Source organism: Aspergillus pseudodeflectus (genome assembly GCF_044049435.1).
Source record: "Aspergillus pseudodeflectus strain CBS 756.74 chromosome Unknown BJX68scaffold_8, whole genome shotgun sequence".
Lineage (NCBI taxonomy): Eukaryota > Fungi > Ascomycota > Eurotiomycetes > Eurotiales > Aspergillaceae > Aspergillus > Aspergillus pseudodeflectus.
Genome location: NW_027263784.1, coordinates 722,504 through 740,590, shown reverse-complemented (window position 1 = coordinate 740,590; position 18,087 = coordinate 722,504). Strand labels below are relative to the sequence as shown.

At 51.0% G+C, this 18,087-nt stretch overlaps 8 protein-coding genes across 8 annotated transcripts; 3 read left to right on the top strand and 5 right to left on the bottom strand.

Annotated features, from left to right (window-relative positions):
- Positions 1-18: 18 nt before the first annotated feature.
- On the bottom strand, positions 19-1,351 carry BJX68DRAFT_207685 (Ldh family oxidoreductase). The gene has a single exon (XM_071037679.1). The coding sequence runs from the start codon at positions 1,180-1,182 to the stop codon at positions 91-93; it is 1,092 nt and encodes a 363-aa protein (XP_070902505.1). The 5' UTR covers positions 1,183-1,351; the 3' UTR covers positions 19-90.
- Positions 1,352-3,999, bottom strand: BJX68DRAFT_207684 (transcription factor domain-containing protein). The gene is made up of 4 exons (XM_071037678.1): positions 3,778-3,999; positions 3,639-3,724; positions 2,547-3,588; positions 1,352-2,496 (listed from the first exon to the last, which is right to left on the bottom strand). Exons 1-4 carry the CDS (start codon positions 3,841-3,843, stop codon positions 1,522-1,524), a joined length of 2,169 nt encoding a protein of 722 aa, XP_070902504.1. The 5' UTR covers positions 3,844-3,999; the 3' UTR covers positions 1,352-1,521.
- A 100-nt stretch (positions 4,000-4,099) lies between these two features.
- BJX68DRAFT_263827 (Dabb family protein) lies at positions 4,100-4,579 on the bottom strand (the record flags this gene model as incomplete). The annotated part of the gene is made up of 3 exons (XM_071044787.1): positions 4,100-4,211; positions 4,281-4,509; positions 4,561-4,579. 3 exons carry the CDS (start codon positions 4,577-4,579, stop codon positions 4,100-4,102), a joined length of 360 nt encoding a protein of 119 aa, XP_070902503.1.
- Positions 4,580-5,276: 697 nt separating this feature from the next.
- On the top strand, positions 5,277-7,727 carry BJX68DRAFT_279665 (P-loop containing nucleoside triphosphate hydrolase protein; the record flags this gene model as incomplete). The annotated part of the gene is made up of 3 exons (XM_071048776.1): positions 5,277-5,478; positions 5,540-6,212; positions 6,263-7,727. 3 exons carry the CDS (start codon positions 5,277-5,279, stop codon positions 6,996-6,998), a joined length of 1,611 nt encoding a protein of 536 aa, XP_070902502.1. The 3' UTR covers positions 6,999-7,727.
- Positions 6,707-7,746, bottom strand: tim9 (protein transporter TIM9). The gene is made up of 3 exons (XM_071037677.1): positions 7,658-7,746; positions 7,492-7,561; positions 6,707-7,391 (listed from the first exon to the last, which is right to left on the bottom strand). The coding sequence occupies exons 1-3, from the start codon at positions 7,663-7,665 to the stop codon at positions 7,197-7,199; spliced, it is 273 nt and encodes a 90-aa protein (XP_070902501.1). The 5' UTR covers positions 7,666-7,746; the 3' UTR covers positions 6,707-7,196.
- A 1,386-nt stretch (positions 7,747-9,132) lies between these two features.
- Positions 9,133-12,363, top strand: BJX68DRAFT_207575 (putative Rho GTPase activator (Sac7)). The gene is made up of 3 exons (XM_071037676.1): positions 9,133-9,537; positions 9,751-9,906; positions 9,955-12,363. The coding sequence occupies exons 1-3, from the start codon at positions 9,381-9,383 to the stop codon at positions 12,243-12,245; spliced, it is 2,604 nt and encodes an 867-aa protein (XP_070902500.1). The 5' UTR covers positions 9,133-9,380; the 3' UTR covers positions 12,246-12,363.
- A 291-nt stretch (positions 12,364-12,654) lies between these two features.
- Positions 12,655-13,939, top strand: BJX68DRAFT_230567 (PIG-F family protein; the record flags this gene model as incomplete). Its single annotated transcript, XM_071039215.1, has 3 exons — positions 12,655-13,174; positions 13,242-13,528; positions 13,633-13,939. Coding segments are annotated over exons 1-3 (839 nt in total), but the record flags the coding sequence as incomplete, so codon positions are not given.
- Positions 13,940-14,034: 95 nt separating this feature from the next.
- On the bottom strand, positions 14,035-16,649 carry BJX68DRAFT_207523 (uncharacterized protein). Its single transcript, XM_071037675.1, has 2 exons — positions 16,281-16,649; positions 14,035-16,226 (listed from the first exon to the last, which is right to left on the bottom strand). Exon 2 carries the CDS (start codon positions 15,938-15,940, stop codon positions 14,270-14,272), a length of 1,671 nt encoding a protein of 556 aa, XP_070902498.1. The 5' UTR covers positions 15,941-16,226; positions 16,281-16,649; the 3' UTR covers positions 14,035-14,269.
- Positions 16,650-18,087: the final 1,438 nt, after the last annotated feature.

Sequence of the window (18,087 nt, the reverse complement as noted above, 5' to 3'; positions counted from 1 at the left end):
TTAGGCTTTTGGGGAAAGCCAATGCAACTATATATCCGCACAAACTACTAGTATGTCTCGAAGCTTGTAGATACAGTAGGGTAGGTAGCTTCACAGGGTACCTACATCATCGTACTTCAGCTTCTCAACTCCCACTAGCTCCGCTTCCTTGTTGAGGCTCTCAATTTCTGCTTCTGTAAACGGAATTCCCTCCACCAACCGCTTCTCACTCGTAATTTGTTCAATCTCTCCAGGATAGTAGATGCGGTCTACACCTGCCATCTTATCACTCCCAACTACCCGCTGATACAAGTAGTCCATGCGAGCCTTAAAGTCCTCCAGACTCACGAACAGATCCGGTTTGATAGCCATCAAAAAGTGACCGACGTCTGCCGGCTTTGACGGGTCATACGGACCGGTTACGTTCCCAGCAAACGCGGAACCCGAGAGCACACCAGAGAAAACGTCCATCATGATAGCGAGAGCGGATCCTTTGGGTCCGCCCATCGGCAACATCACGCCCTCGAGTGCTTTGGCGGGATCGTCCGTGATGTTGCCCTCGCCATCGAGTGCCCAGTCCGTGGGGATCTTCTCCCCGCGGCGGAGCGCCTTGTAAATTTTCCCTCTCGCCGCAACGGACGGCGCCATGTCTAGGATAAACGGGCGCTCCTTCCCCGCAGGCGCGCCGCATGCGATTGGCGATACCCCCATGAGCTTGGACATGCCGCCCCACACAGGGAGCGCAGGGGAGGAATTTGTGAAGACTAGGGACATCATGCCTGCGTCGATCGCCTGCTGCACGAGCCAGGCCGACATGCCAAAGTGATTGGAGTGCTTGACGGAGACTAGACCTAGTCCAAACTCCTGGGCCATCTCGATGGCCCTCTGCATGGCTAGGTGGGCGGAGACGAAGCCGAAGGTGTTTTTGCCATCCACAGATGCTGCGACTGGAGTAATCTGCTGTAGCTCTGGAGACGATGATGGGTCTAGAACCTTTTGTCGGATTCTTTGCATGTATGAGGGGATGCGGTTGGAGCCGTGAGTGTCGACGCCGCGTAAGTCGGCCTGCACCAGGCAATTGGCGACAATGGCAGCATGCTTATCAGGAACACCATTTCCTACCAACACTCGACGGACAAAATCCTCTAAGTCTGGATATGTGATGTGGTGGATCTGCTGTTTTGTGTTCGAAGGTTCGGACATTGTGCTGTGCTGACAACGAAGGTGGGCGGAATTAGAGAGGAGTTTTCTTAGGGAATAATAGAGGCAAAGAAGATTGTTCCTAATTCACGCCTGTACTATTTGTACCCCATGGAAAGTGAAGAGGCTGAAGCTTTTATGGTTTGTAGGTGAGGTAGAGGAGAGAAATCAACGGAGGCATCCGCATCTAAGTGGATGTGTCGGAAAGACTCCGACGGCGGGGAAGACCCGCTCTGCCGGCAACTGTCAACTGTTATGTTGGTGCATCATAGATTATCTCTCTATTCTTCTGAGAAGATTATTGTTTGGTGGGCCAGTTCCATTTGTCTTGAAGAGTTTGTATCAGTGCGTGGAAGTATTGAATACTTCCCACATAAGCCCACCAATATCAGACATACCACTCCAGCCCGGGAAATCTCCCTGCAGGAAATCATCAAACAAATTCGAGTAATCAGTGGTGGAAATGTCAAAAGCCGTTTGGGTCTCTCCAAGAGACCACGGATCTGCGTCACTATTCGCATGTGCTCGGGGAACTCCTTCGCCGTGACCTCTGTCGACTTGATACTGTTGCGCTTGGCCTTCGCTTGGCTGATATTCCAGGCCCGGTTGATTTGGTTGTGCTGTAGCAGCAATTGTAGAATGGGTTCTTAATAGTCGTTGAATGGTGACAGTAGATAACTCTTTGATACAATCACGAGATCGCGTCGCCTCGGACCAATGCTCTCCAATACTGCTGAGGATATTTTGTGCGGTATTGAACCTTGAAATCAGGTCGCCCACAGGGATCTTTGCAGCCGTCCATGGGAGCCTCCAAATGCAGTAAAGCATAACCAAAGTACCAAGGAAGACTGAATGCACAACCAGCCTGTTGTAAAGGAGATCGCCGTTGGCATACAAGTCGCCAAACACCTGGAGTAACACAAGGCCATGCTGGAAACAACTGTTTAGAATATCGTCCGGGGGATTCGGAATTCCCGGGCTAGGTCGTAGCAGCAGTATCATTATTTCATGGTACCTGACCTTACACAGCAATAGCAAGTCAGAATGGACTCCAGGTACTTGCACCGGGATCTCTGAAAGCCAGACGTCAAGGGATTGTATCATGTCCTGTTGCCAAGTGGAGATATCCCTTACGGCTGGGAGCGCATATGCGGGGGCATCGCGGTTGACGCTATGCATGATATATTTGATCTCCGAATTCAATTTGGCCAGTCCAAAAAGGTGTACTGAGTAGGACATGTGCGAAGGCGTTTCGTTGCAAGTCTGTGACCCTAATTTCGAATACGACAGATCAGAATCTGATATTGATAGCGGAAACTGCCCTCATACGTTAGCTTAGAATTATGACGCGCGCTGGTAATCAGTACCCTTAAATCGCAGGCCTCATCTCTGATACCAATCGGCCGCCCCATCATGGTGCATACTGTTCGGTCAAAAGTGTATGCTACCCAGAATATGCGAGTTCTCATTTCTTGTTCAAACATTGTGATGTGCGGAGACGAGGAGGCGCGAACATCGCGCTGAAGCCCAAGGTCAATCACACTTGCAAGACACTGGTAGTTGAGGTTCCAGATGTTGACATTGCAGGAAGGGTTGTACAATGCGTACACCATGAGGAGAAGGAGACACTGAAGGGAAGCCACAGAACCGTGATTGCAAATGTAATCAAGATGTTTCATAGCCGACGCATGATAGCCCTCCACAGGGAGGTGTAGTTTGCACTGGCGCGACAGATTTAAAGCAGCAATTGCGAGAACCATGTAAACTTGGAAGGTCTCCAGTGGATTTGCTTCCTGCGACGCGTAAACTCGGGCAATAGCCTCCATATGCGACTGCTTATGCAAGAATGGATAGAGAATGTGAATCGTCTGGAAGTACTTGTCAGATAGATCTATCGCGCTTTCTTTCTGTATTGGCAGCGGTGCTGGGGTGTTCAAGAGTTCGAGGGACAGACGAGCTGAATCCGACGCGGCTTGCGTCGATGCTCTGATTGTCTGACGACAGCCAGCGCTGGAGAGAATGCGTTGTGCGAAGAAATAGCCACTAGATGGGCCGATGTACCGAGGATCCCCTCCTGGAGACAGGGACACCAGCCCTATCTCGTGTGCTTGCTGAGGTTCTTCATTGATTGCGGGCGATGCTTGTGGAACGCTACCTTCCTCACGGGAAACTATTATCCTCGGATTCGACTCGGCTTGTGGCTCGTTTCTTTCGTGGATGCTAGTTTGCGACGAATGGTGACCATCGAGACTAGGACCCTGGCCTGGTTCAATAGGGGTCTCGAGCTGCGTTATCTCATTCAGATCATCTGGTAGACCTTCGGGTCCGCGAACAAGGTCGACATCAGAGCATTTATCGCGGACAATGGATTCTAGCCACTTGATTCGGTTCTCCATATTCGCAATGTACCTTATAAGTAGTCAGTATGGTACGCACACATGAGACTCTGGGCCGCAAACGAGCGATGAACTTCCTGCTTCCCATCATTGATGCAAGGCACACCTGCCTTACGGCAAGAGCCGCATGTAGGCAAATTGCCATCACACTAAGAGCAGAATCAGCTGTTGCTACGACTATATTGGAGTTCGCCTCACGTACGCGGATTTTCCGTTTCTGACAGCGTTTGCAGGCGGCCCGGTTCCGCGCCCTTCGTGGTGAATCCATTGTGTTTTTCAGACTAAGTCGAAGGTGATCAAAGTAAATATCTGAAGTGACGACGGTTAATGTGTAGGAGCATTATAACTGCTCATATACTGGTCGATCCGAATTCCCGTTGTTGTTCGCAGCGTTCTCTGGGGGTTGAAGTTTGGGAAATCGAAGTGGGCCGTTGGACGGAAAGTACCCGACAAATGGATGGTCAGGTGCCCATATTATAGGAGAGAATCACGATATTTGCAATTAAGGGTTTGAACCAGTTAGACTAAGATATCTCAGCTAGCGGAAATTGACACATATATTCATCCTCTGCATCAACCTCAAAATCAAACCGGACCAGATCCTCCTTGTATGGAAACATGTATGTAGATGTGACTCTGCCATCAGTACTGGGTTAGTTTGCGTACAATAATTATTGACTAAGGAAATTAGATGTTGATACATACCGATGATGCTCCTTGCTCGCCTGATACTCTGCTAAGGCTGCCTGGTTCTCATGATAGCTGACAAGAGCGATCTGGAACCCTTTGCTGCGTTCAATGGGATCCGTTACACTAGGGCTGCCGACAATAAGGCGGCCATCTTTGACACACGGGAGTTTTTTCAATGTCTTTAGCTCCCTTATAAATGTCTGCTTGTGCTCCTCGCTGACTTCGGGACGGAACTTGAAGAGGACTAAAATGGGATTAGATATGTGAGTAACTTAAAGGTTGGGTGCATACTAACCGATGTGAATGAGGGTCATTGTGGTTGAGGTCTGCAGTTGAGGATGTTCTGTAAGAGTCAAGCTATAGAAAGTATAGAGCGGAGGACACAGAAGCTGTAAATGAGGGAGGCTGCGAGTAGCTATTTAACGATGGCAATGGGTTCTCGACTGTCTTTAAAACCCATGATTTGGGGGTATGGTTGGGCTATCGGATCTTCCGAGCGTACATGCGGATGCCGTCCGTCGAGACATTTTCGATTGGAGATTGAGTTCGGAACTTGGTGGAAGAGAAAATCCGCCCAGAAACACAGCGAGCGTTTCTCGCACGCCCCGGTTTTCTTATCAATCGGTAGCAGTAGTACGCATGAACACGTGAAAAGAGTGTAGCTATAGCCTGGGGAATAAACAACCGAATTCCTCGCAGTGATGCGCTCCTAGGCCAGTGTGCACAAACTAGTCTCCTCACAATAGCGCGCTTCTAGACTACTATGGCTGGATGTTCAATCGTTCGTCATGTGCTTGACTTTGTATTAATTCAGCATGTGGGCTGAGACGATCGTCAGGAAGAAACAGGCGAGAATACGAGGGAGCTGAACATTTTGACACCGTGGCATGACAGTGCCTTCTGCCTCACACAGGCGCCAGTTTTCGGACATATATATCTCTTGAGAAGAACGTTCGATCGAGAAAGGTAAAAACGAAGCACAGATTGACGAGTGTTGCAAACAATCCCATCATGTTCAAAGGCCTGTCGCGAGGGCTGTTCGGCTCAACCGAGTACCCAGTGCTAATCGTCGGAAACAACGAGTCTGGAAAGACGACGCTTCTTTACCGGCTAAAGCTCGATAAGTTTGTCACAACGATGCCGACGATTGGATTTAATTGCGAGACTATTGAATATCCCAGGGGATGGCATTGGCAAATGTGGGATGTCGGAGGTAAGTGTCCCCGCCGGGCCAAACGTTGTCGTCACGGAACTAAGAAAAGTAATGGGTGCAGCAGGATGTGACAGAATCTACCCGTTACTGCGGTTCTATCTCAAGCCGGAAACCTTGGTGCTGTTTCTGCATAACTGCGCGGACACAAATGAACCCGTGACCCCCGAGTGGCTTCGTCATTTCCTTTGGGATATGGTTGAAGCGAAGACCAAGTACATTTGGATTGTTCCCACCAGGCAAGAGGACCTTGAAGAGCGCGAGACGTATCTTGAAGGGCTGCGTCAAATATATGAGAAGGAATTGTCCCAGGTTCGGAACTACGTGGAGTACAAGGTTCTGCAGCACAAGGTGAGTGCAAAGACCGGGGAGGGCTTGGAGGAAGTCATGGCCGAACTGCATAAAACTATGTCCATGAACTCTAGGGTGGCTAGCTGGCGACCAGGAAAGAGTGAGATTCAGCCCAAGGAAGCCCCGACGTCCGAGGAAGAGCTCAGGGCAATTATTGAAAAGGAAGGGAGCGAGGATGCCATGGACTGCAAGTCATTCTGGGAAGCTTTCCTTTCCGCTGATATACCGGCATGGGATCATCGCAGTCATCTCAAAGCTGGGTACATTATCGCCCTGGAGTCCACTAAAAACGGCGAAAGCATTTTCGCCACTGCGGACACGTTTATAGCGCATTTGAATAGGCTGAAAGAGGCACATCCTGATCGGTTTAGGAACACACAACACCAGTAAGTACCACTCTGCGCCGAACAATAGCAATTGCTGAGTCGACGGGCAGGACAATGACCATCTTCTGGCTTGTGCAATTGCAGCTGGCTATCTGGAATTACAAAATCGACAAAGGCCTCGACCAGTTCCCGGCTTGGGTTGACTTTCAAGACGTTTTGCTGCAGACACCCTCACTCAGGAACACGAAGCTCTGGAGCTTGTATTATACCAAGGGCCTATTGTTTAGCCCACAAGCCCGGGAGTCGTGGACGGCACCAGATCTTCAACAGTTTCCCACATTAAAACCTAGCCCGGCACAGGCAGAACCTGGCATCCAGATCAAGGAAGATAACGATGATCGACTTCTTCGCTTTGCCTTTGCCATTGTTCAGCATATACAAGCTTCGGGTTTGCGCCGCGGTGCAGTGGTAAAAGACGCCCTGACTTCGCTAGAGACGACAACGATACGTCTTCGGACGGTGGACTCCAGTATCCCTCCGTACTCGGAGACACAAGCGTACTTTTGGATTCAGGTTGTCCATGCTGCTTTGCAATCCCTCGCGAGCGATGTCGAACCTTTGAATAACTTGTCCGAGAAATCGTACCGGATGGTTCCTGTGAGTCAACTCAGTTTCTCAAATTTCATGCTACTCTTTGATATCACGCCGGAGACCTGGAAAGACTACTATAGCAGCAAGATCTGGGAGAGTGTTGCTGCGCGCATGGAGTTCGTCCCACCGGACCGCAAGCCCCTACCGAACATCATTGGGGTTTCGCCTGACGCCCACAAGAAGGCAACAATATAGGTAGAGAGGAGACAGCCAGCGCAGAAGGACGCCGTTCGAGAAGATTTGGGTGTCGTTGGATGAAGATGCGAGAAGGGTGAACGGTCTGAACCAATGCCACATATCCAGCCAGGCATAGGCGCGAGTATCATTGAAGTCTAGTGTACACAGAACATAGCCGAATAAAACAAAGAAGAAAATTCGAAAAGACGAATCCGTTTACCGTCCCGGCAACTGTCCGCTCTGCATCATGGCAGCGTTCTGTTCCTGGAAGCGTTCGTTCAGACGGGCGGATCCCTTGAGGAACTTGTCCACGCAGCGCATGGTGCAGCTCTCTTCGCGGGAAATGAGGGACTTGGTGGTGAAGTCGTTGACGCAGTCATCGAAGCATCGCTGGACGAGTTTGGAGTACATCTTGAGAAAGATGAACCGGTCAGTGTCGGAATTGTGGGAAAATTGGTACGCTGGATTGAAGGAAAAGAAAGTACGGGATTCGCGTAGATATGCAACATACAGTCATAAATTCCTTCATCTGCTTTCGCTCCATGCGAGAAGCGAACTCGCGCTGTTCAGCGGCCGTAAGTCTGGGCGAGTTAGTATCATAATCCGCAAGTTATTGAGGAGCCGGAATAAAGTTATATCTTGATATAGAGGCAAAAAAAAAGGCAGGAAGCACTAACCCGTCCATTATGGTATAAGTTGTAGATAAGTGGTTAGAGCTTCAAGAGGAGAAGGCGTAGTTGTAGCAACAATATTCTGGCACTTATCTCTCACAAGCTCCAGAGCTCAGCATCATTCGCAAGCTCTTCAGCTCACATGATTCCCACGTGACTAGATTATGTCACGTGATATATTATTACTCAGCCACCGATTTCGGTCAAGCGTTCTTTTACCGAATGAGGAAGGCGTGCCTCACAGGCCCTGCTGTAGCCTGCCCTGATGTCAACGGTTGCTGGCTGACTCAGGTTTTTTTTAAAAAAAGAACACTCCATCCACGAGCTGATCGAGAGCCTAGACCCTGTCCCAGTGGGATGGACAGATCCATGGTTGTGAGACCTGTGATGGAGTCAAGCCAATTTACTACTACTGAGCGGCCTTCCGGGATCGACCGTCAACCGAATAACTGAGAATCCTCGCCAGGGGGCAGACAATCCTTTGCCCGCCATGACTGGGGGGATACAACTGTCCAATTCACAGGGGTTGTTCACTAGGGTGTTGGTTATTCATTTGTTTGCCTGGAGGTAAGCCACACTAATGTGGATGCCGCGGTAAGGTGCTGATAGCGCGGCTGTGCGTTTGAGAGTCTCGAGGTTGCATCCAATTTCAAAGCTGTCAGCCTTTGTTGGACAATTTGCCTTGCAGGCCCTCAGTATAATCGATGTCTCCAACTCTAATTTTTTCGACGTCTTTTCGCCAACATATTGGCGTCTCTGGGAGGCGAATCTGCCCCAGAGTCGAAAATGAAGATCTCCCAGCGGACGACAGCACGCTCCAGTCCGCATATCAAGAGGATATTAAGGCTCTGGTGCACCGGGAGATTTGTTCGCCAGAAGACTGGGGATCATCATCCAAAGAGGATCCCTTGTGTCTAGAAAACCCCGTTCCAGAACCAATGCCCGTGTAGGAGTACGTTGTAGGCGAGATCGCTTCTCTGGTTCCTTGCGACTGGGTGACGGAGAAGTGTCATAAGTCGGGATATTTATTACATGACCCATGGATCAATAATACAACCGTTGATAGTAATAACGATAGCCCTCCCGTCTCGAAGCATACTGGAATCTAAGTTCTGGAGAGCAATTTAATGACTGGTCACCCCTCTGGTCGTGTGTGCAGCCTCGACTCTCCAGCGTGTTCCACCGACGCTGCTCCATCCACTCCTTCATGATATTCTTCTCCATCGTCTTCATTGCTTGTGGATTTTGAACATCTTCCTTCCGTTGAACCCTGCTTCGCTCCGAACTTGAGGGGCCCAAATCTTCCCCTGTCAGCCTGAGGTTGACCACCCACTGACTCCTGGCCGGCCTTTCTCTGGTGCTCTTGATCTTTCACCCTTTCTTCGATCCTTCGCTTGCTCCCCTCATCCCCTCCCAGCGATCGACGACTACTCAGCTTTCTGCTTAACTTTCCAATCCGCCTGTTTCCGTCACATTGATCTGGAAAAGTCGTCGATTCGTGCCTCGGCAGCCTTATTCTTATTTCTGCCTCGCTGGGTCGTTGCGGCCTGCGCGGTAATTCCCCAGGCTTCCGTGCTATTTTGGGATCACCGTCATCCCAGCCCCAGAATCTGCTTTGCAGCAACGGCGGCAGTGACGAAATAGTCTACGGTCATCGATTTCGCCATCTCGGCTCGAACCTACATCATACCTTATCCTCTTCGCCTTTTGGTACACCTTGCCCTTCACGATGGTAACCGGCAAGTCGCACGGTGCTGAAGCGTATCAATCGCTTCCGCCGACAGCACATCAGCCTGAAGCCAACCCCGCTTCGCCGCCGTCACGACGAGACCTTACAACCTGGTGGAGACAGTTTAAGAGGAATACAAGGAAGGAGGAGCCGAAAGGTACGTGTGGAGGCAGCTTTGTTAGAGTTAGCAACTTTTTCAGTTGCCGGTGTTCGAGAGAACTGCCTTGATGATGCGACAGGCTATCTCAGCTTCCCTCCCAAGCTGGTCCTCGTCGTCGCACTCCTGGAGGTGGCGCACAGTCTCGCCCCACGGGCGCCTGGCTGTTCTTCTTGGTCGTTTGACGCATCGTCACTAACAGAGGGGCTTTAGAGAACACACGCCAGGGCATCTTCGGCGTTCCACTCAAAGTCAGCATCAAGTACGCGAATGTCGCTATCTCGCTCACAAACGATAATGGAGAGAGCTTTATCTATGGGTATGTGCCCATAGTCGTCGCCAAATGCGGAGTGTTCTTGAAAGAAAAAGGTACAGGCCCAGGTTGCTTAATGGTCGGTTCAAGCTAATATCTGCTAGCGACGGATGTTGAGGGTATCTTCCGACTCAATGGATCCGCGAAACGCATCAAGGATTTGCAGGAGGTGTTCGATTCTCCCGAGCGATACGGAAAAGGATTAGATTGGACCGGATACACTGTGCATGATGCTGCAAATGTTCTTCGGCGCTACCTCAACCAGCTACCTGAACCGATTGTTCCCTTGGAATTCTACGAACGATTTAGAGAACCCCTGCGCAAATTCCAGGCTCGCGCCCAAGAAAATGGGTCGCCTCCAGAATCGCAAGCTGACGAGCATTCGAGTGCGGTTGCCGCTTACCAGCAGCTTATCAGAGAGCTTCCTCCTTTGAACAAGCAGTTACTGCTCTACATTCTTGATTTGCTGGCAGTTTTCGCGTCAAAATCCGACCAGAACCGCATGAACTCGGCCAATCTTTCTGCCATCTTCCAGCCCGGCTTACTCTCTCACCCACAGCATGACATGTCGCCAGACGAGTACAAGTTGAGCCAGGATGTGTTGATTTTTCTGATCGAAAACCAGGACCATTTCCTTGTTGGCATGAATGGTACGGCCGCGGATGAACAAACCGTCAAAGAAGTAGAATCTGGTAATACCAGGCCGCCGACATCACAGTCGACGGTTCGCCGCTCAGTATCGAGCGCTAGCGGGGGAGCGGACAGCTTCCGAAAGTATGGGTCTATACGGAGGAATGTCTCTATTTCATCCAAGAACTCGCGTGCCTCCAACAATGCCTCTAATCCTGCGACCCCGACGTCATTAGGAGGTTCAGGAGTGCACAGGAGTAACACCTTACCATCCAAAATGTCACCTGCAATTCCGCCGCCACGGTACAGCCGAGTTGTTGAGTCCACAAATCTAAACTCTCCCGGTCCGACAACTACGCAACATTCTCGATCCTCAAGCCGCACGCCTCCGTCTACTGGCGTCGCTTTGCAGACCCCACCGCCGCCTGCAAATCCAGAGGCCACCCCAGGAGCCGTGTACGTTCACTCGGCTAAACATGGACCAACGCCAAAGCCGTCTACCGACATCGAGCGTGTTCCCGAGAAGCCTGTTCAACACATTGCTTTGCCACCCACAACAGTTTCGCCCTCACCACCCGCTGTTGTTACGCCTACAAAAGAGCGGAAGCTCTCCAGTTTTTTCACAAAGTCTCCTCCCCCAGGTGGGGACAAAGAGCCGCGGCAGCCAAATAGACTGAAGAAGAAGCGGATTCCTGGAAGTACGAGTGAGAGCGCACATAGCTCCTCAGTCTCTCTTCAGGCCGCAACCTCCGAGTCCGCTTTGATCGCGTCTCAAGTCCCCGCCCGCTCAGAGTCTTCTAATGACGATGGAGGCGCCACACCCAAGCCACCTAACAACCTGAACCATGAGGAATTTGACATCCAGCGGGTCGGACGACCCGAGAAGCGGGATGGCCATTCTGAAGGAGGGACCACGGACGCGCTCCGCCCGCACGGCTCACGAACGCCTTCTATGAACTCTCGTTCATCCTTTACAGACTATTCTGATGTTGACCACAACGACGAGGCCGCGCGTGCGGAGCGCAAAGACCACCGCCGAAGCTGGCGATTCCCGCGATCCGCCAAGCGAAGCAACGAACAAATCGGCCTGGGATTAGGATCACCACCACTCACTGCTTCAAGCCCTGGAGCAGATCGCAGTACAAGCTCAATTGGCAGCTGGCACCACACCAGCAAAAGTTCCCCGTCCGATCTGCAACAGTTTGCCAACGATCCCTCTTATCAGCCACTGAGTTTAGATGCAGAAGTCCACAACAATGGTGCCTCCAAGGAGAACCTAGTCTCCGAACCCGAAAAACGAAGTCTTTTTGGGAAGTTCAAGGCCAAGGTTGCACAGGTCCGAGACGGTGTGAGGGAGCCGGAAAGGGATCGGACCACAAGCCCTGCTGCCCGTTCAGACGTAGAAAACTCTATGTCTAGTCAGAATTTACCTCTTCCTACCAAGGAGAGCGCAAGTCATCGACCGGTTCCGATCGACGTGAACCGTGAGCCAAAGGATGCGCAAGTGAGCTCACCAGTATCTCCTCTGCCGAGCTCAGGATTGCCTCCGGCTATCCCAGAAGAACCCCGCACTCCTGACAGTCCTGTGCACCCATTTAATCCGATTGAGAAGACCGACGAAAAGCCACTTGAAAAGGTTGATGAGAAGGCCGATGATGAAGCAGTCGAGCAAGCTGCTCCCACAGAGGTCATTCAACCTGAAACACCTGCCGTCGAAAACAAAAAGGAGGCCGAGAAAACCGAGTCCACACTTCAAACCCAATAAACATAATCGGGCATATGCGTTATCCTCACACTGATCTTGGATACACTACCTTGGCTGAGGTACTCTTACCACGATAGATGAATCTCTTTCTTTTATGTCATTATCTACGGATTTGGTTTGTCGGGGACAGTTTCCTTTGTATTTCCTTGGACGAGGTCCGGAACTGTATGCTTAGCTCTGCCTTGATGTTTGCTGTTCTCATACCCCAACCCCTGATGCTCGCTACGCCTCACGAATGATGTACTATGTTCTTAAAAAGAAAATTTCACCATTAGCCAGTTTATTTTGCAGGAATGCCGACACCTCAGGCAGTAATGGTAGTACCCCCCACGAAGCAAACCAAACAAACACCAACATGAGTTCCTCCCATACAAACTCCATCCGTCATCTCCGACACTTCCACTTTCAAAGCTCCGAGCTCACCGACGCATCGCAAGAAAGAAACACAACCTACCCGGCGCCCGGCGCCTAACCACCCCTTCTCTAATTCTCAATACTCCCCCTGCCCCAGTATCATCGACACAATGGCCTCTCAATCCCTCGCCCCCGCTCAACAAACAGCTCCTAGCTCAACATCAACCCCCTCAAAACCTAAACCCTCCCACCCACCGGTCTCAATCCTCTCCTCGCAGTTCGCACGCGGCTATGCCCTCGTTCACCCGGCCATTCTCCTTTCCCTAGTCGCTTACCGCTTCAGCTCTGTCGTCCATGACCCCGTCGCAGAGCTCCTTAGCGACATCCCCTTCCTCGTCGGCCTTCAGGTCGTCTATGTGATGGGATGTCTGCCACCCGCGGGCGCAGAGAAAGACGGCAGCACATCCGCAGACGGAACGACAAGAAAGACCACCGGTACTAAGCGCCGCGGACACTCGGCCTCAAAGGGTTCTTCATGGAGTACAGGGCTCGTCTCCGTTGCGTGGAAACTCACTGTACGTTCCTTCCGACTCAATTCATTACTCCTCGTAAACTACTAACGAAAAATAAAAAAAAACCTAGCCCGCTCTCCTCTCCCTAACCTTAACAATCCTCCTCGCAACGCCGACACTAGCCCTCCTCCTCGTCCTCTTCGGCGCCCCATTAACAACGCACCACGCCCTGACCTTCCTTTGCGCCGCGCACATGGCGCTCCTCTCCGCGTTCCCGTTGATCTACGCGCACGGCGTCGACGGCGAGATCTGGCGCGAGATCTGGGGCGCATCGAGGCCCGCTGATGCCGTTTGGGGTGGTGCGTTGGGGACGTGTCTAGGGGCTTGGTTTGGGGCTGTACCGATTCCGTTGGATTGGTATGTTCTCCTTTTTTTTTTTGTTGGTGTCTTTCTCTCGGGGTATCTATTGGGATATATCTCGGGTCAGGCTGGGTTTGGCTAATGTTTTCTTGTGTGTACAGGGATCGGCCGTGGCAAGCGTATCCGATCACGATTCTTACCGGGGCGTATATTGGGTACGTGCTTGGAATGCTTGTGGGAAGGGCAAAAGGGGTGTTTGGGAAGAGACTTGAGTTTGTGCCGCATGGCGCGAGGGATCTCAAAGTTGATTGATTGAGAATCCTGTCCATTCTACCGTCCTGGTCAAGCCGACGACTTTAGGACTACCATCGCATTTGTCGGTGCATCTTTATTGCTGGGATTTCTTTCTCTATACAGCTACCGTCGTTAGGTAGACCTTTTGTATTACTGATTTTACCTGTATCTATATTTATTATTTTGTATTTAGATGTATGAATTTGAACTTGGATTGGATTCAGGAACCGGCCTCTTCGGATATTGAAAAATTCAAAAAACGCTATGGGGAATCAAGAAGATATCAGAGTCGTGAAGAGACGAGAGATATGGTTGACATGGCAATCAACATCAGTAGAGCCAGGGCAAGACAAAATCGCTCACAATGAACAAATAGAAGAGAGTAAGATGTAAAGTGGTATCTCAAATCGTCATCACAAAGAAATGAAGTCTAATGTCAAAAATGTCTGCTCAGGGAGAAAGGAGGGTTAAGTTGAGAGGGTGTGTTGGTTCGGCGTGGGGAGGTTATATCATGTTGGCAACCTCGATCCGACGTGTGGGTTGCCATGGTCGAAAGCGGTCTTCTTTCGCCCGCTCGGACCAGTCTGAATCGCTTTCATAGCGAGGAGTAATCTTCTCGTCCATTGGTCTGGGAGAGCTGCTTGGGGATTCGCCTGGTCGTAGGCGGAGATACTCCTGGGACTCGACGCTGCGGATAGGGTACATTGTACCGACGCCGATTGAGTCTCGGGCCATACGGTGGAGTCGCTCAACGTCTTCCCGGAGGCCTGTGACTTGTTGTTCGAGATTTCTTCGCGCGGTTTGCTCTCGTCGCAGTAGCATAACCAGCGCACTGTATTGTTGCACAGATATGGCCCCGGAATCACTTAAGGAGACCATCGATGGGGCTTGCAGGGCGCGTGCGCGGTGAATGTCACTCAGGCTAGGCCGGATAGTGCTCGTGCTAACCGGTCGATCAGCAGCCGTCACTTGTTCTGGCGTGGGAGAGCGTTCGTTTCGCGTTGGCGGAGATAAGCCCGACGACTTCTGGCGCTTATGGCGAGACGAGTCTTGCAAGGTTTTCGAATTTGGCGAATCTCCTGGAGAGTCTCCACGTCCGCTCTGCATGCGGGCTATAGCGAATTCCAGGTCGATGAGCTTAACCTCTAGGGTGGTGAGCCGTTGCTCCAACGTCGCATTTTCGTCGTTTTGCATGGAGCTGATGAGTTCTCCAACATTTGGGGGCAGGCTAGGTTCGTCATCTTCCGGCTCATCTTCCGGCTCGTCCTCTTCAAAGACAGACACCTCTGCAGAAGGTTTAGAAATGCTAGCTGAAGCACTGGCAACTGTGGTTCGAGTCGGAGGTCGAGAAGACGCTTCGCTGTCAGAAGCAATGCCGTGCGTTGTGGACGCACCATAATCTGACTCTGCGCTCCGCGGTCTCCTCCACTGAATCGGCGACATGCGGTGCTCTTTAGCCATGAGTCGTAGTGCGCCAGCGCTCCGCGAGCGCCTTTTTATACTCCGGAACTGACCCTGCTGTACCTCTTCCGGGTCACTCTTCGCATGGGGACTCAATTTTCTGAGTGTCGCGCCTTTTCCAGGGTGAACGACTGCTTCCAGTGCGTGGCGCGATCCCTCGTCTGAAAATATCAAGCTGGGTAAAGTCGCTCGTCTTTGACGTGGTTCTGTATCCAGGTGTTTCAATACGACATCTAGTGTAGTTAAAGCTTCGCCGTTCTGCTGAAGCTGGCTACTATGCTGTGAGCTTTCAGACTTAGTTGGATTTGGTGACCCGTTGCCATTTCCGCCTCCGATGGGTCCGATATTGCTCCCGAACTGGCTGCCAAACTCAAAGTCTTGTATGGAATCATCAACTTCGTCCGCTCGGCTCCGCCTGTTTCGAGTGAATATCTTCCTCATGACCGTCTTCAGCGTACTTCCTGTCCGGCGGTGCCCACCAGGACTTCCAGTAATCGAGGTCACATTCTGCGGATAGGGGAGACGCTGCATTCCGCCCTGTGGTCGACGATTTGCTACCACTAGCTGCTTGGAGCTCATGGGAGGTAAAGCAGTGTCAAATGATTCTGCATCAGTTGTAGGTATGGCCGGCGCTGAGAGGTCGCGTTGCGTCGGAGGGCTCCTAACCGAATTACTCCTTCCAATCGGTCTCGACATCTTTCTTTCGAGGGGCATGTGCACAGAATCAGTAGGGTGGGATTCGAGATAATCGAGTGTTTGCGCACATCGAAGTATAGTCTCAACAGGTGCGTATATGTGGGAAAGAACGTCTCAGTATGGCAGCCAAACGTTTATGGCGGTACGATCCCAGGATAAAACAAATAGATGCTTATGCATGAACAAAAGTGTAAGCGAGCGTCAACGAAGAAAGTTGGGGGATATGTATGAAAGTCTCGAAGGTGTTCGACTGGAGTAAAGTCACGACGAAGGGTATCCCGGATTGGTGGGCTAAAAGAAGTGCCAAACAGGGGTCAGCAACAAACGAACCAAAAGCCTTTAGAGGGGTATCTTTTACCTTGACGGGAAATACTCCAGGCATAATATAATAGAGTCTTTGGGTAGGTATAGAAGTTCGGTGGATAGGAGAACCCGTAAGCTGAGTATATCCAATCCAACCGTATGACCAACAAGATTTAACGAAAGACTGGGAAGGAAAAAGCAAAGAGCGAAGAAGCATCTAAGAGACGATCATAGGCATGAGGTCACCAAAAGACTAAAGTCAAAGAGCGGCAAGGTTGGCTGGCCAGTCCGAAGGCCGAAGCGAGGTCGACGGGGATCTTGGAAGACAAAGAGAAGGCAGCGCAGCAGAGGCTGACAGGTGCAAGCCACGGCCGGCACGCAATAAAGTCGTGGCTCCTGGTGAAAAAACGAAAGGACAGACGGGATCTGTGGAGCTTATCAGACAGGGTGAGACGCAGAATAATCGCTTGTCAAGCAAAGACTGGTGGACGCTGCTGAATCGCGCTGCATGGCCGATGGAGACGGGCGTTTGAGATATGGGGAGGTGGGCCAATCGAGGGGAGAGCTTCAAAGCACCGCTTGACCTGCCCGGCGAGGTCAAACAAAGAGTACTTTAAAGTGAGAACAAAAGTGAGCTAGAATTAGAAATAGCAACGACCGAAGAGAACCACGGAAGCGAGAAGACGAGAACGAAGCAGCGAGGACAAACAAGGAGAGACGGAGAAGGGAAATTACAAGAGGTTCGGTCCAGGTTGGCGAGTGGAGGTGAGATGGAGAGAGTCTTGGAGTCTGTGCTGACCAGCCGCGTTTCAGCATCTGGTCCCAGAACACCAAAGTCAGACTCAGCTCTCAGGCGTCGGACAGCTGTACAGACTGACCGCTACAATGTGTTTCGAGTCAACTTATCTTCTCAAATCCTCTCTTCTTGAGGATTGTTTTCTTCTACAGCTATTAATAGCTCCAAGTTCGTTCCTGAATCCTGACTAACAGCCAGCCAACCAGAAGCGACGGCATTTTGAGTTTGTTCCGCTTTTCTCAAGGTCTCGTGGGGAGAATAGTTCCTTATTTGTTGTAAAAAATATGCTGATTTGGCTCCATTCAACTGTGCATGTCGTTGAGCTGAACAGCAGGTCGCATAGACAGAGCAAGATGAGTCTGACGAGGTCTATCTCTGTTTCAAATGATCCTGGCATCCTGCCCATCTGCGACGCGATGACCGCCGTGGGGGAATCCACTTCCAGCGCAGATGCTCCACCAGCTAGTTGTCATAGTGTTCTGGAACAGGCTATGAGCGGAATAGAATGTTCTTACGAAGAGCATCAAACTGCACGACTGACGATCCTCTCTTCCATACTGTTCATCGCTGCCCGGTTTATCTGTATTGCAGAAAATCCTCGCAGGCCAATATGAAGCCCTCCTATATCGTCGAGGTTTCACAGGATTTCGACATGATACCTTTGTTGTCATATCAAAGATGTACGTTGTGACACCAGGTTTCAGCGCATCCTCGTCAGGATACAGGCAGGAACGTGACCATTCGACGTGCAGAAAAATGAGAAATAATGAGTTGGCGCAGCGGCGTTAAGCCACAAAGCGGCTCCTTGTCTCTCTCTCCCGGATCCGCTGGAAGCCTGAAACAGCCAAAGGATTTGCCCTGTGGTGGAAACCCCGCACTTGCAAGGTTGTCCGTTCTGAGGTTACCAGCTCAAGGCAGCTTCCAGAGTCTATACCGCACGCAAAACCACGGCGCATTGTTCGGAGTGGTCAGGTTCCAGGACGAAAGCCCTCGAGTAGTAGGCCACAACGGATAAAGGCTCGAAACAGCCTGGTTCACGAAAGCATGTACGGAGTAAGCTTGTCTC

Bases quoted from the DNA above. Each gene is read 5' to 3' on its own strand.
- BJX68DRAFT_207685 (XM_071037679.1), bottom strand. From the start codon at position 1,182: ATGTCCGAACCTTCGAACACAAAACAGCAGATCCACCACATCACATAT.
- BJX68DRAFT_207684 (XM_071037678.1), bottom strand. From the start codon at position 3,843: ATGGATTCACCACGAAGGGCGCGGAACCGGGCCGCCTGCAAACGCTGT. The intron at 3,589-3,638 runs GTTTGCGGCCCA...ACTACTTATAAG, and splicing joins AAGCAGGAAGTTCATCGCTC to GTACATTGCGAATATGGAGA. The intron at 2,497-2,546 runs GTACTGATTACC...GTATGAGGGCAG, and splicing joins ATGAGGCCTGCGATTTAAGG to TTTCCGCTATCAATATCAGA.
- tim9 (XM_071037677.1), bottom strand. The intron at 7,392-7,491 runs GTATGTTGCATA...ATCTTTCTCAAG, and splicing joins AGATGAAGGAATTTATGACT to ATGTACTCCAAACTCGTCCA.
- BJX68DRAFT_207575 (XM_071037676.1), top strand. From the start codon at position 9,381: ATGGTAACCGGCAAGTCGCACGGTGCTGAAGCGTATCAATCGCTTCCG. The intron at 9,538-9,750 runs GTACGTGTGGAG...GAGGGGCTTTAG, and splicing joins AAGGAAGGAGGAGCCGAAAG to AGAACACACGCCAGGGCATC. The intron at 9,907-9,954 runs GTACAGGCCCAG...AATATCTGCTAG, and splicing joins AGTGTTCTTGAAAGAAAAAG to CGACGGATGTTGAGGGTATC.
- BJX68DRAFT_207523 (XM_071037675.1), bottom strand. From the start codon at position 15,940: ATGCCCCTCGAAAGAAAGATGTCGAGACCGATTGGAAGGAGTAATTCG.